Source organism: Gastrolobium bilobum, unplaced genomic scaffold (assembly GCF_033153095.1).
Source record: "Gastrolobium bilobum isolate Gb01-03AN ecotype WA unplaced genomic scaffold, APGP_CSIRO_Gbil_v1 utg6883, whole genome shotgun sequence".
NCBI lineage: Eukaryota > Viridiplantae > Streptophyta > Magnoliopsida > Fabales > Fabaceae > Gastrolobium > Gastrolobium bilobum.
The window spans coordinates 438-15342 of record NW_026898544.1 but is presented as its reverse complement, the minus strand read 5'-3'; the positions used below and the strand labels follow the sequence as shown (position 1 = coordinate 15342).

Genomic DNA, 14905 nt, shown 5'->3' with positions numbered 1-14905 from the left:
CTGCAGTATTAATGCACCGGTTATGTGGCTTCTATCAGATTAAACAAAGGGTTACAAAATGATAAATAAAAGCAAAATATTCTAATTTCGAATTTTTTTCACAACAGATTTGCACCAACATCAAGAAACAATCAGAACCGCTTGCTACCAAGTGAATAAGATATTTGGACCAAACAGAGCCAGCACAGCCTAACAATATAAAAATAGCAGAGATGTGAGAAGATTAGGGACTTAGGTTTAGAGAAGGAAGAAAGACGATGACAACATGTGTGAGTTTTCTCTATTTTTGTATATTATATTTTGTATTTTTTATTAAAAAAAAAATTCAAGTCGCGAGCTAGCTCGTTTGACCTGCAGGTTGACTCGTTTTTTTTTTAGCTAGCTCGGGTTGGGTTGGCAGGTCATTTTTGTCAATCCAACCTGACTTATTTTTAACAGGTTACGAGCCAATCCGATAAATTGGCTCATTTTACCACCCCTATATCTATGGTAAAATATACTGAATGATAGAGCATATAAATTTCCTTTTACTTAAATTACCTAAGAATCTGTATTACTAAAGTAAATAATATATATTAGAAATTCCTACCAAGTGTGGTAGGTTATCAAGTTTGAAATAATTGTTGGGAGAGTAAATTAGACACTCCTGGAACCCGATTAATTAGCTTTCTGATAAATTAATTGATAAAATAAACACCTTTTATGAACTTGCTATAATTATATCATATTATTTATAACAAAATGAATTAAAAGATAGAAAACGATTTATTTACAAATTTTTTTATAAATTATACTAAATCTGATCAGTGATATACTTTTAATTAAAATATAATTAATCAAACATAATATAATTTATAAGAATTTATAAATAAAAAATTTATAAATATAATATATTTTAAAAGTTTGATCTCTCCAATTTCAAGGACAAATAAAAGCTTATGAAATAAAGAGCGACATGACATGTTCCTTTATTCACTTTTCCTGTTACTTATCACTTTTCCTGTTACTTGTCACTTTGCTTTAGCTTTAAAAGTACAAGTCCAGTCGTAAGGCAAGAGAAGAAGATTCATTCCAACTTACCAAAGCACTGGTGTCTAAACTTACTCGGTCCCTTTTTGGCACGCGGAATTTTTAGGGATTTTTGATAAATTAAATTGTTTTAAATTTTTAATTTTCAGATATTATCATAAACTGAAGGTAAAAATTATATTTTTAAAAATTGAGATTCTCGGATAAAAAAAAATTTCTCCTCTACCAAATGCTTATTAGAACAAAAGGTTATATTTACAAAAAAAAAGTTTATAAATTTTTACAAAATATATTATATATTTTCGAAAGTAAAAAAAATTTATAAACGAACCATTTTTCATATTTAGATATGTAACTAATCCATCTTTGCCTTGGCTTTATTAAAGTATTTGTAATGGGTTGAAATCTCTTAGCGATCAATTGATTCAGTAGAAGATATATGTTTTGTTTAAGGATTCGTTTTTTCTACGATCAATATAAATAATTTATCTATATTGAACTTAAAATGATATTATTTTGAGATAAAAATCAAAATATTTTTATAATTATAATAAATTTTCACAATTGAGATTATACGTAAAAATCGAAGGGATGATGAAAATGTAAATCAAAAAAATTACATAAAACGTAAAATTTCTACTAATTCAGATTAATGTATAAAATTATTATATATATATATATATATATAATACATAAGTTACCACTCAAAATTCAATAAATAATTTCATATTTTAAAAATATAAGTCACATATAAATTCAAAAACAAAAAAAGAAAAAATTAAATTTAAAAAAATAAAAATAAAAATTAAATTTAAATAAAAACTTGTGTTTCTGTCATTTTTATGTTTCTGAACGATTTTTACACGACATTTATACCTTTTACGTTAGTTTTTTACAACAATCGTCTTGAAGATAGCAATCATTAAACACTGCAATTTTGCAATTCTTGATTATCTGATTTGGATTTAGTATTAATTATCCACTTACATCAAAGACATATACTAGATTTAAATTAACAACTCAGGCCATCATTTGGTGAAACTCATTGAAATCAAGGACCCCGTTGTGATCTATGTCAAAGGCATTAATCATAGCCACACACTCATCATGGGACTTTTCATCTCCTAAGCGGTGCAACATCCTCTGCAACCCTTTTGGAGTGATACAACCAGACCCTTCTTTTTCACACACAAACATCTCAAAAGCCTTTCTGAGATCCTCATCATCACCACCATCCCTACCTTCCCTCTTCATCAGCTTCTTGAAGTCCTTGAAGTCCAACAAGTTGTCCCCATCACTATCAAGGTCATGGATCACCTCTTCAGCCTCCTCATGAGACATGTACTCTCCAATGGACCCAAAATATGACCTTAACTCATAGGCAGAGATTTTCCCATCTCCATCTCCATCAAAGTGACGGAAAACCTCCCTTAGTGACCCTTCCTCTCCACTACTTTTATTGTGGATGGTACATGGTGACATGGGTAGTGATCTAGAAGAGCTCAAGGATGAGTGGGAAGATCTTGATCTTTTGGGATGTAGACTAAGCCTGAGACTTTTGTTAGAGAACCACTTTGATAGTTTGAGAATTTTCTCGGTAGCCATAACATACTATTTAGTTAAGAAAATTGCCTCGGGTGAAGAATCACTTGAAGAAATAGCCTTCAAGGATTGACATATATATAAGGACACTAAAAAGCATTTTGAGGGGAATTGCTATGAAATTGCCTCGGGTGCACAAATGGCATGTCAATAAAGATTACGTAACTTTGCAGAATTGCAGGTGGAAGGAAATTGCATGGTAGCTTCCTAATGGGTCCCAGGAAAAATTGAGGGAACAATGTCTTGCTAAAACCGTCCTTTCATTTTAAATATGAGTATTTTTTTTTTTATTTCACAATTTTATATTTACACACTTTACAAGGCAGGGAGGCCATTAAATAATAATGAAGATTAGGAAGCTTTTTATTTTATATTTTGTAAATTAGGAAGATATTTTTAAGATTTAATATCTCTCATATTGTATGAAATTATTTTTTATATATACATAAAATGTATGGTATTCATATTTTTATTTTTTCTCTTTTCTTTTCACATGCTTCACACATTTTTATATGTGAATAGAAAATAATTATATCTCCTAAAATAAGAAAAACATTAAACTCATATTTTTAAGACTCGTTTATTAAGAGAGAAATTTTATGCTGGGTAGATTCAATAATATAAATTTATTTTTTATTAATATAATTTTTTGGAAAAGAATTAATATAAAATTTAATCAATAAGAAAAGGAGTGTTAAAAAAAATTTATTCATAAACAGCAACTTCTTTTAGTATTATATTTTTGTATCTTCTTTTTTTTTAAGTTTAAAATCATATTTAATTTATATATATATAAGGGTTTACATTTCTGCGGCTGCTGTATGTGCAGCAATCAAATACTTGCCATATATATACTTGAAAATATTAAATGCGGGGAATCATAACCAGACAAAGGATGAAAACATTAAATGTGGAGAATCATAACCATACACCTGTCGTTGATGTACGTACAGTAGCTGCATAAATGATTTTATCATATATATATACAGAAAAATATTTCTGCAGTTACTGCAAATAAGTTATTTGTATTTAATCCCAAAACGACGTCGTTTTAGGATTAAAATATTAAAAAATTTAATTATAAATACTATAATAACCCTGGAATAAATTAAAATTACAAAAACACCATGATTTCCGCCCCAAAACGACGTCGTATTGGGCTTACTACAGATAACTTATCTGCAGTAATTGCAGAAAAATCGAACCCATATATATATATATATATATATATATATATATATATATATATATATATATATATATATATATATATATATATATATATAAGTAATATTATTAAATTTTCATATACAAATAACAGTATCGTGTACGCATAAAAAAAGTCATCTTGCTAATTACTATATTGGCTAATGGATACTCAATATATATTAAATACTTGTGTATGATGTAGTGTGAGGAAAGGTAGACTAAAATACACAGAAAGAAGATAGACTAGAATTCAATTCCAAAATCAATCAGTTCTTAAAATGGTTTAGTGATTCTTAAGCTAAGCGTTTTGTTCCGCTAACACACACACATATATATATATATATATATATATATAAAATAGAGTTTAATGTTTCCTAAGTGAATGTTGACGTTGTTGTGGGTTGGAAGATTAAAAAATATTAATGATAAAAATTATTATAACCTTTAAATAAATTATAATTACTAAAATATTTTTATTTCTGCTCTAAAACAATGTCATTTTGGATTCAATGCAGATTGCGTGCATTGACTGCAGAAAAAACCAATTGGGGATCCGATTTCAGATTTATACATATTCAAATTTATTTCTTGTGGTGCACAAAGCACATTAGCGCAGTGCCACCTTCTCAAAATCAATTTCTTTTTCATTTATTTTATTCATCCGTTTTCGACGGAATCCATTTTCCGTCGAAAAATTTCACAAAATCAATTTCTTTTCCATTTTATTTTATTCATCCATTTTCGACAGAATTCATTTTCCGTCGAAAACCTTCTCAAAATCAATTTCTTTTTCATTTATTTTATTCATCCGTTTTCGACGGAATCCATTTTCCGTCAAAAAATTTCACAAAATCAATTTCTTTTCCATTTTATTTTATTCATCCGTTTTCGACGGAATCCATTTCCTTCGAAAAATTTCACAAAATCAATTTCTTTTTCATTTATTTTATTCATCCATTTTCGACGGAATTCATTTTCCGTCAAAAATCTTCGACGGAATCCATTTTTCGTCGAAAAATTCACAAAATCAATTTCTTTTCCATTTTATTTTATTCATCCGTTTTCGACAGAATTCATTTTCCGTCGCAAACCTTCTCAAAATCAATTTCTTTTTCATTTAATTTATTCATCTGTTTTCAACGGAATCCATTTTTCGTCGAAAAATTTCACAAAATCAATTTCTTTTGCATTTATTTTATTCATCCGATTTCGACGGAATTAATTTTCCGTAAAAAATCTTCGACGGAATACATTTTCCGTCGAAAAATTTCACAAAATCAATTTCTTTTCCATTTTATTTTATTCATCCGTTTTCGACGGAATTCATTTTCCGTCGAAAACCTTCTCAAAATCAATTTCTTTTTCATTAATTTATTCATCCGTTTTCGACGCAATCCATTTTCTGTCGAAAAATTTCACAAAATCACTTTCTTTTCCATTTCATTTTACTCATCCGTTTTCGACGGAATCCATTTTCCGTCGAAAAATTTCACAAAATCAATTTCTTTTTCATTTATTTTATTCATCCGTTTACGACGGAATTCATTTTCCGTCGAAAACCTTCTCAAAATCAATTTCTTTTTCATTTATTTTATTCATCCATTTTTGACGGAATTTATTTTCCGTCATAAATCTTCGACGGAATCCATTTTCCGTCGAAAAATTTCACAAAACCAATTTCTTTTCCATTTATTTTATTCATCCGTTTTTTACGGAATTTCTTTTTTCGTCAAAAATCTTCGACGGAATCCATTTTCCGTCGTAAAATTTCACAAAATCAATTTCTTTTTCATTTATTTTATTCATCCATTTTCGACGGAATTCGTTTTCCGTCAAAAATCTTCGACGGAATTCATTTTCCGTCGAAAATTTCACAAAATCAATTTCTTTTCCATTTATTTTATTCATCCATTTTCGACGGAATTCATTTTTCGTCAAAAATCTTCGGCGGAATCCATTTTCCGTCGTAAACCTTCTCAAAAACAATTTTTTTTCATTTATTTTATTCATCCATTTTCGACGGAATTCATTTTCTGTCGAAAAAGTTTCGACGAAATCATTTTTTCGTCAAAATTTTTTACAAAATCAATTTCTTTCCAATTTATTTTATTCATCCGTTTTCGACGGAATTAGTTTTCCGTCAAAAATCTTCGACGGAATCCATTTTCCGTCGAAAACCTTTACAAAATCAATTCCTTTTCTATTTATTTTATTCATCCATTTTCGACGGAATTCATTTTCCGTCGAAAAAGTTTGGACGGAATCAATTTTTCGTCGAAAGTTTTTGACGGAATCTATTTTCCGTAAAAAAATTCAACGGTAAACGAATTCTGTCGAAAATTCCGTCAATAATTGCCACGGATTTTTTTTCCGTCGAAAATAATGGCTTTTCTAGTAGTGGGTCATTATCTTAAATTTTAGTGTGAACTGCCGCAAATTCAACATAATAGCAGTAATTGAATAAAAATTAAGGCCCTTGTGAAGTTTAATTTTTCAATTTACAATATATAGCTTGGAGCAACTTTTTTGGACCATATGCACCCAAAACATCATGTTTGCTTTGAAGATTGACACTTTGATCGTCATCTATGTATGAAATAAATTGTTAATGCATCAGATAAACTGAATTTAATGTATTTGCTCAATCATTTTGTGACACATTAACAAAAAAATCACATCATTTAAAAAAAAACAATGTGATATTTTTTATTTACCTGTCACATAATAATTAGAAATGCACTCAATTTTGGGTGAAGATTTATTCCTAAGGACGGGTCCTATAACTTAACACTTTGGGCCGCCGACGTGTAATTTGTCTCCTCATCATAAGAAAGCTTCCTTGACAAGTTTTTTTTTAATTGCCTATACCTCATCACCTCAGATCAGGCTCACAGGAGTAGTTACGTTAGCTATGCAAACTACGCAAGTTAGTCTATAACGCACAGACCACAGAGTGTAGTGTTTTAGTGACATTGAATAATACATATTAGAAGGTAAAAGAGAGTAAAGAGAAAATATTAATTTCATTGATTGTGGTGAATTAATTTGTACAATGAATGAGCTCTTATATAGAAGAGCATAACAGAAAAGAGAGATCTAGAATATCATTAAAATACTAAACTACCCTTATACCTAATATCTAATACTCCCCCTCAAGATGGAGAGTGAACAAAGAGAACTTCCATCTTGAACAAGAAAAATAAAGAAAACATAATAACCAAATAAAAAATCCCGAATGAGAAACCAAAATCTTCAGTGTGTTGAAATGAGCTTCAGCGAAATCAATGGTGCTGGTATGGACATCAGCTAAGGAAGAGAGGGCTGGGATGGACATCAGCCACAAAATACCAAACGGTGCCGGGATGGACATCGGCAAAATCAAATGTTCTGAAATGAACATCAACAAACTCGAATAACACCACAAACATATGTGGGAATAAAAACTAAATGGCCAAATACAAGCCAGAAAATTAAAACAAAAATAACTGCAACACATCATAGAAGCTCCAAACAGCATCTGAAACCAGGAACAAGTCTGGGAGATGAGTAGACCGGAATGAACATCGGTCATGAGCAAACGTCGGCCGAAAAATAAGACACAACCGGAGAAGATAGTCACGACTAGAGATGACTGGAACAAGACTCTATGAGCAGTAAAAACATCAATAAGATCGGGAGCAGATCTTAAGAAGACAAACCGACCGGGAATAGGTCCGATTAGAGCAAAAAACAGATCAGAGAAAAAATATTAGAAAATAAACACCACCGACGAGCGGCTGGAGAAGAAGACCTGGTCGGAGGTGATGACCGGAAATGAAGAAGATGCAGCCGAAAAATATTGATAACAAATGAAACAGATCAGGGACGATGGAAAAAGAGAAATGCAAAAAATAAAAACGAAACAGATCTGAAAGAAAAAAAATGTAATAGAAGAGTAAAGAAATGAGACACAGATCTGGAAGAAAAAACCCAATAGATCTGGAAAATTCAAAAAACTATGGGAGAGAGAAGGATGCTAGATGAACGGTGATAAAACACAACGCCAGTGGAGAAACTATGGCAGCAAAAAACTGAAATCGAAAATGGGAAAGCAAATCGGAGCAAACATTTGGAAAAGGATAATCAATGAAGAAAAACAAAAGAAAAAAAAAATGACGGCAACCGTTGATCCACGACCAGATCTGGTGGATAAAAAAAAGTTGAACCTTAGATTTGTGAGAATGAGAGAACGATAAAAAAAAATTGTAGATCAGTTTGATCTGAAAAAAAATAAGACACCGAACAAATCGATGAAGAGAAAACTAAAAAAATAATGGCAGCGGAAGATTCATTCATGGAGGATAAAAATGCTCTGATACCATATTAGAAGGTAAAAGAGAGTAAAGAGAAAATATTAATTTCATTGATTGTGGTGAATTAATTTGTACAATGAGTGAGCTCTTATATAGAAGAGCATAACAGAAAAGAGAGATCTAGAATATCATTAAAATACTAAGCTACCCTTATACCTAATATCTAATAAAGAACCTTGGGATACACCACCCCAAAAGCTAGCTCAAAGGGTGGGAGTGCCCAAGGCCTTATAAACTTCACATTAGTTGCACATACAACCGATGTGGGACTATATATCTCAACACGCCCCCTCACACAAGAGCCCATTGGGCTTGAAGAGTGGACAATGCAACAGGCCCAGCCTACCTGTGCTAAGAAACTCCACAAGAGAAAGTGGGGGACGGCGAGGCTCTGATACCATGTAAAGAACCTTGGGATACACCACCCCAAAAGCTAGCTCAAAGGGTGAGAGTGTCCAAGGCCTTACAAACTTCACATTAGTTGCACATATGGGACTATATTCTTTTCTCCTTTGTTTCCTTCTGTTAGAGTAAACACCTACATTGGTGTTTTTTTATCGCATTGAACACTAGAGTCTGCACGATGAGGATTTCACTGTTTTTTCAGCAACGAGTTGGTGCTCATCTTGATGATAATCAATCACAAATGTCGCGGGTGGAAACCAGACTTGTTGACTATCAGAATCAAACGGCTTTGATCGTGGCTCAATTACAGCAATGCAATAGTACAATGCTCGCCATTGATGCACGTACGCGCAATCCTATTCCCCGCGCTCAAACATTCCACCTACCTTTTGATGCGTCGTCTTCTCATGAGAACTTGCATCGTTCAATGATCTCAGGAATTTATCCGAGTCTGTTTTCAGCACGGGAATGATCCCAACAAACGAATCTTTAAGACGGAGCTGTTTTTCAATTTACAGCGAATCCAAGAGGAGTTTAAAGTTCCACTAGCAGGCTTGCGTATGGATGGCATGGTACTAGTGGATGTATAACAGTTGCACAATGCGTAAGTGGGCCAGGGCGGAGGAAAATATTTTTGATACTCCTGTTCCTATTGTACCAAACACTCGTACATTATTTATTTTTATTTTAGTACAATCATATATTATTTATTAAATGGGCTTTATATCTCTTCTTTCACGTTAGAACTCATGACTTTGCAGCAGACACAACCAAAGGTAAGGGTCACATTTTTTTAAAATAGAAAAAAAAATAAAAACAAGGCACACCTTCCAATCAATCAGTGGCAGAAGAAGTCTCTTCTTCTTTCAAAGGAGAAGTGATTTTCCCTTATTAAATATGGCAGAAACAATACTTTTGCACTATCCTCGTGCTGTGCTACAGGAAGCATCACTTCTCCTGTTGCAAGCACAATTTTTTATGTGAGACCCATTTATAATTAAAAAAAGAGTTTTATAATTCTCATTTAACATGAGAATTTGAATTTTCTTACACACCCTTCAATTTTCGTGTCAATGTGGGTCCTACACATAATTTTTTCTTACATACGGGTCCCACATATTTTTTGTCTTTACAACATGAGAATTCAATTCTCATATGTTAAATGAGAAATATAAAACTCTTAAAAAAAAAATTAGTTGTGTCTATGCAGGAAAGAGGTGACTCTTCCGGTACATGAGAAACTCAATTCTCTTATTTTATTTTTTTGGATAAAAAAGTTGGTACTCTCGCTACACCTAAAATGAGTTTGGAGCGTACAAGCCCTCTAAAATTAAAAAAAAAAAAAAAAATAAGAAATTATTATTAGATCTCTGGTGCCCTGAGTCCCTGACAAATAAATTACTTTCATTTTGTATATGCTAAATTAGCAAATCTCATTTTGGTGCGTTATCCATGGGAATAAACAATCTACTCCTCTCATAAAATTAATACCCTATGTCTTCATGCCATTGCGGTTTTAAACAGAAAAATATGCACAGAAATTGGAAGAGACTGTCATTTTTTCTGCTCTTTGGTCAAAGAAACAGATACGGAAAATTCTTTAGTCTAAACCGAGAGCGCTCGCTACGTTAGGGTGGAAAATGGAAACCAGGTGGGTGATTACAAGTTGACCAGTTTTTATTCTTTTTTTGTTTTGTTTTGGATGCCATGTGTACCATCAATTTCCTCACTGAACGTATTAGACATGATACTGTTGCTTCTCTTCTCATTTCTCAGTTTAAAGGGACCTATTACACAATAGGTTAATATAGAGGACTAAAAAAATGTAATGATTATTTTTCAAAGAAAATTCCATTTTCCTTGTATTTTTGTTATACCAAGTAAGTGCATGTAAATTTATTCTCGTTCACTTTCATATAAATTTCTCGGTCCACTACTACGTGAGAGGGATTTACCCGAGCATTATGTCAGCTGTTTGAGTCACTTCTTACACCAATCTAAGAGGAGTGTTGGACAGGTAGCTTCAATACTCAAGAGGGGGTGAATTGAGTTTTACAAAATCTCTTCGCAAAGTACCTCCTTTGATGTTTTAAAGACTAATTCTTTAATAAAGTGATTTAATAAGAAAATGTCTAATTGCAAAAGCAAGTGTAGTGATCAACAAAGTAAGCAATCGAATATAAAAAGACAATCTAAGATGCAATTTTAATACTTAAATAAAGAGATTAAGGTTAGAGAAATTGCAAACTAGATGTATCCTGGTTCGGTCACCACCACCGTAACCTATGTCCAGACTGAAGCCGTTCGATCAATTCTTTTCACTAACTATCAAGCTTGAGGGTGCTTGACAAACCACTACAACTTTTCAAGACTTCAGACTCTTGATGCCTTACACTTTTTCACTCCAAATTTTCTTAAGAATTTGGTGACCTTTCAAGTGTGTAGGGTTCACTCCCCTAGCTACTCAAGTAATCAAGGAAGGTGTTTAATAATGGCTAAGTACTCTCAAAGTACAAATAACACAAGTTGAAGAACAATGGTATATGACACTCTCACAAGAATAAAGCTCAAATAGAATTTATGATCAAGAAGACAAGAATAATGCAAATAGGATGAGAATTAATGAGTAATGATGATCAATAATTATGTCCCATCAATGGGAACAATAGTCTCTATTTATAGAGGGGCCCCATGGCCTTTTTCCTACTCATTTTCGCAAACTAGCCGTTTTGTAACTGTTATTTTGTCTTCTGTACAGTAGCTAATCGATTACCATTAAGTGGGTAATCGATTACCATGAAGGGTAATCGATTACCATTGTTGGGTAATCGATTACCAACCTATTGAAAGGTTGGTTTTCGCCCTAAAATGGTTTTCTCTTAATTCACATCATTTTCAAATATTGTTCAAACATTTTATGAACATTCACAAATATGTTTTCATGTTAAGAATGTATTTAAATGTCAAACGATGATTTAATGCATGTATTTGAAAAATACTTTGAGCTTCGTTCTTGTAAGGAATCAATTTACAAATAATCCTAAGTCCTACAATATATTACTCTGAGTTTGGACTTAGAGATTTCTCTTGAAGCTTGAGTCTTGATCTTGTTTAGACTTCTTTTTTATGGTTGCACCTTGAAGCTTTCTTTCCATGCTTGTTTGTTATCATTGAAATCGTTGAACCTTTATATTCTTTTCATAGAGTGCATTGGTTCCACAATGTCCCCTTTTTTGATGATGACAAACTCAAATTGAGAAAAGGATTAGTATAGCATATATTTAGACAAGTATAGTTTTGAAACTCCCCCTTGATATATGATTGATATACAAGGTGTCATCTAATCTCCCTTTTATATTTGAATTTTATTCTCCCCCTCTTTACCTTAATATATGCTTATGATTGTCTCGATTTATGTATCTTTCTCCCCCTTTGACAACATCAAAAAGCATGAGCGGAAAAATAGAAATAATTCATGCAAAAAGCGAGAAGAATGCATAATAATCCACAAGAGGTCATAATAGCCCATAATCTAAGCAACTATAGTCCATAAAGCTAGAGTCCTAGAGATGCAAAATATTCAATGTAGCATAGCATAGCAAAATAGAAGCATAAGATAAGTCCAAAAGCATAAAAAATTAATATCAGGGACTAAAAGTCATCAGAGTCATGTGGAGGCGGTGGTGGTAGAGATGGAAGAGGAGGAATGTGAAGATAGTCCTCAATGCGCTTCAGACGAAGCTCTATTTTTGCATGCCTAGAGTTCACAGTGGCAAAGCCGGATTCCACAGTAGTGTTTAACCGATTAAGAGATGTGAGAATGGACCCCAAAGTATGATCTGCGGAGGAAGAAGAGTCAGCAGGATGATCAGCGGCTGGAGGATCAGTGTCCGCGGCAATGTCAGCTGGGGTTGCTCCGGCTTCAGAAGGAGCAGTTGTTTTACACCATATACCATTAATTTTTTTGATTTGCATTTGGGCCAGTAAATTCATTCCAAGGTTGTGTATTTCATCGGACAGAATCTCACCATCCATAAAGATTTGCTGATGACGCAGAATCTCAACAATTGCAATAGAATAAGGAAGGGCAGCAGAAGAGTTTTTAGATTTAATCATTTGTGAGTAGATATAATAGGGCCAGTTGAAACTAATTCTAGAACGGATAACCCACATCAGAAAGATATTAGCATCAAGCACCCGAGAGTAGTTAGAGGGCCGCGGTGACAGCATGTGAGTGACTACGTAATGCAGGATCCGGTAGTTCATAGTCAACAAAGGGACGCTAAACTTTGATTGAGTAACTATGATGCCGGGTTCCACAATTGACTGTGTAAAGGTGTATTTGTCATATTCAGGGAAAGCATACTCACCATACTTGTGGCCGTTATAGGCAGGACCAAATATACAAGGCCATTCCTCAGGTGGCACAGAAATGGATTTGCCCTTGATGTCGGCCTTGAGTGTGTCATTTGCAAAGCTGACAGTGCAGTAGAAGGCCCGAACCATATCTTCTGAATATTTCTCTTTGAGAAGAGTCAACCGTAGGACTCGAGCATGAGTCAAGAGATCACAAATTTCAAAGCCTTCATCACTCATGAATTGTATATCCAAGTATTTTAGAGCAATGAGTTGGCGGGAGGCATAATGTTGCCTGAATGTGGCATATTTAGCAGCTGTAGAGAAGTATTTGCCATGAAGACAGGAGCCTCGGGGCCTCTTGCGAATAGGGGCAGATGATGAAGCCATGGAGTCAAGTGATGGAAATCCTACATAAATAAATTTCATGAAGTTAGATTCCAAATAGAAATACATATCATGAAAACAAATGTTGTTATGCAAGGACTAATGAACATGTGCATAATAAAATGATAGTGGGCAAGAAAAATAAGTCAGAAGACCAATTGAGGGAAATTATGTGCCATAACAAATCAAAACAAAATAGGATTAAAACACCACAAAAAAATATCAAAAACATAAATAGGCAAGCAATCGGATGAATGGGTAATGTCATGCTCTTAAAAAATGAGGAATTTAGCATATAGCATAAAACAGATGACCATCGTGCAATTACTGTAACCGGTTGCAAAGTAAATTTGCACAGAGGGTTCACAATGAATACCAATCAAGAATGCAGTGTACAACAAAATTTGGGGTTCATGAGGAAGCAGGTCTTGAGCGAACACTATGCAAAATTGGGGGCATGAATCGGTCAGCATAGGGCATACAAGCAGAGAGCATGAATTAAGGGGGAAGATATGAGAAACCCTAGGAAACTGATATGAAATGGAAGCAGGTCATGGTGTTCATCGAGAAGCACAAGGAAACAAAAATAAATGCAAAACAGAGCGTTGAAGGGCATGCAGCAGGCATATCATTCAGCGAAACTTACAATAAGCAGCCAGAACAGAAAAGCAAGTGGTGGGCAAAGCTGGAGAAGATTCTGCAGAAATCAAAAAAACAAGGAGAAGGGCAAACCTGTTCTGTGCGTGAAACGTGAATGGAAGAGAAAACCCTTGATGCAAATTGGGAATGGGAGAGATGGAGTACCAATCGATTTGGGCTCCAAACCTTTTGCTGTGAGATGCCTAAGGGGTCTGGTTCGAAAAGGTGGAAGGCAAATAAAAAAACGGTTCTGTCTGCTAAATTTAAAAGGCTGAATACGCATGGTAATCAATTACTATGGATTGGTAATCGATTACCCTTCTTGGTAATCGGTTACCAATGGAGTGGTAATCGATTACTTAACAGATATATGGGTTGATTTGAAATGTGAAACAGTGAGGAAAGAGGATCATTAATTTAAGGGACATGTGACAGATTTAACCCTATTAATTTTTCATATGGAGAAGGCTTTACGAACATATATAATGATTTCTAAATTAAACATTAGGGTATTCAATCAAGAGAGAAATGAAGCGATTAAGTAAGTGATGATGCAATCATATGTAGGATGGATCAATGAGACTGATTTCTCTTCTCAAGTTATAAAAGACTTCCCTTGGGAGTGGTTTGGTAAAGATGTCAGCCAATTGCTTTGAAGATTCCACAAATTCCAAGATACAATCACCACTTTGCACATGATCTCTTATGAAATGATGCCTAATGTCAATATGTTTAGTTCTTAAGTGAATTATGGGATTTTTTGTGAGATTTATGGAACTAGTGTTATCACACCTTATGGGGATGTGATCAAGTTCAACCCCAAAGTCCTTGAGTTGTTGTTTCATCCAAATGATTTGAGCACAACGACTACCGGCCGCCACATATTCTGCTTCGGCCATGGACAAAGCCACACTATTTTGTTTCTT

At 33.4% G+C, this 14905-nt stretch overlaps 1 protein-coding gene across 1 annotated transcript; it reads right to left on the bottom strand.

Moving 5' to 3' along the window:
- Positions 1–1937: 1937 nt before the first annotated feature.
- On the bottom strand, positions 1938–2661 carry LOC133317318 (probable calcium-binding protein CML41). The gene has a single exon (XM_061519179.1). The coding sequence runs from the start codon at positions 2632–2634 to the stop codon at positions 2050–2052; it is 585 nt and encodes a 194-aa protein (XP_061375163.1). The 5' UTR covers positions 2635–2661; the 3' UTR covers positions 1938–2049.
- Positions 2662–14905: the final 12244 nt, after the last annotated feature.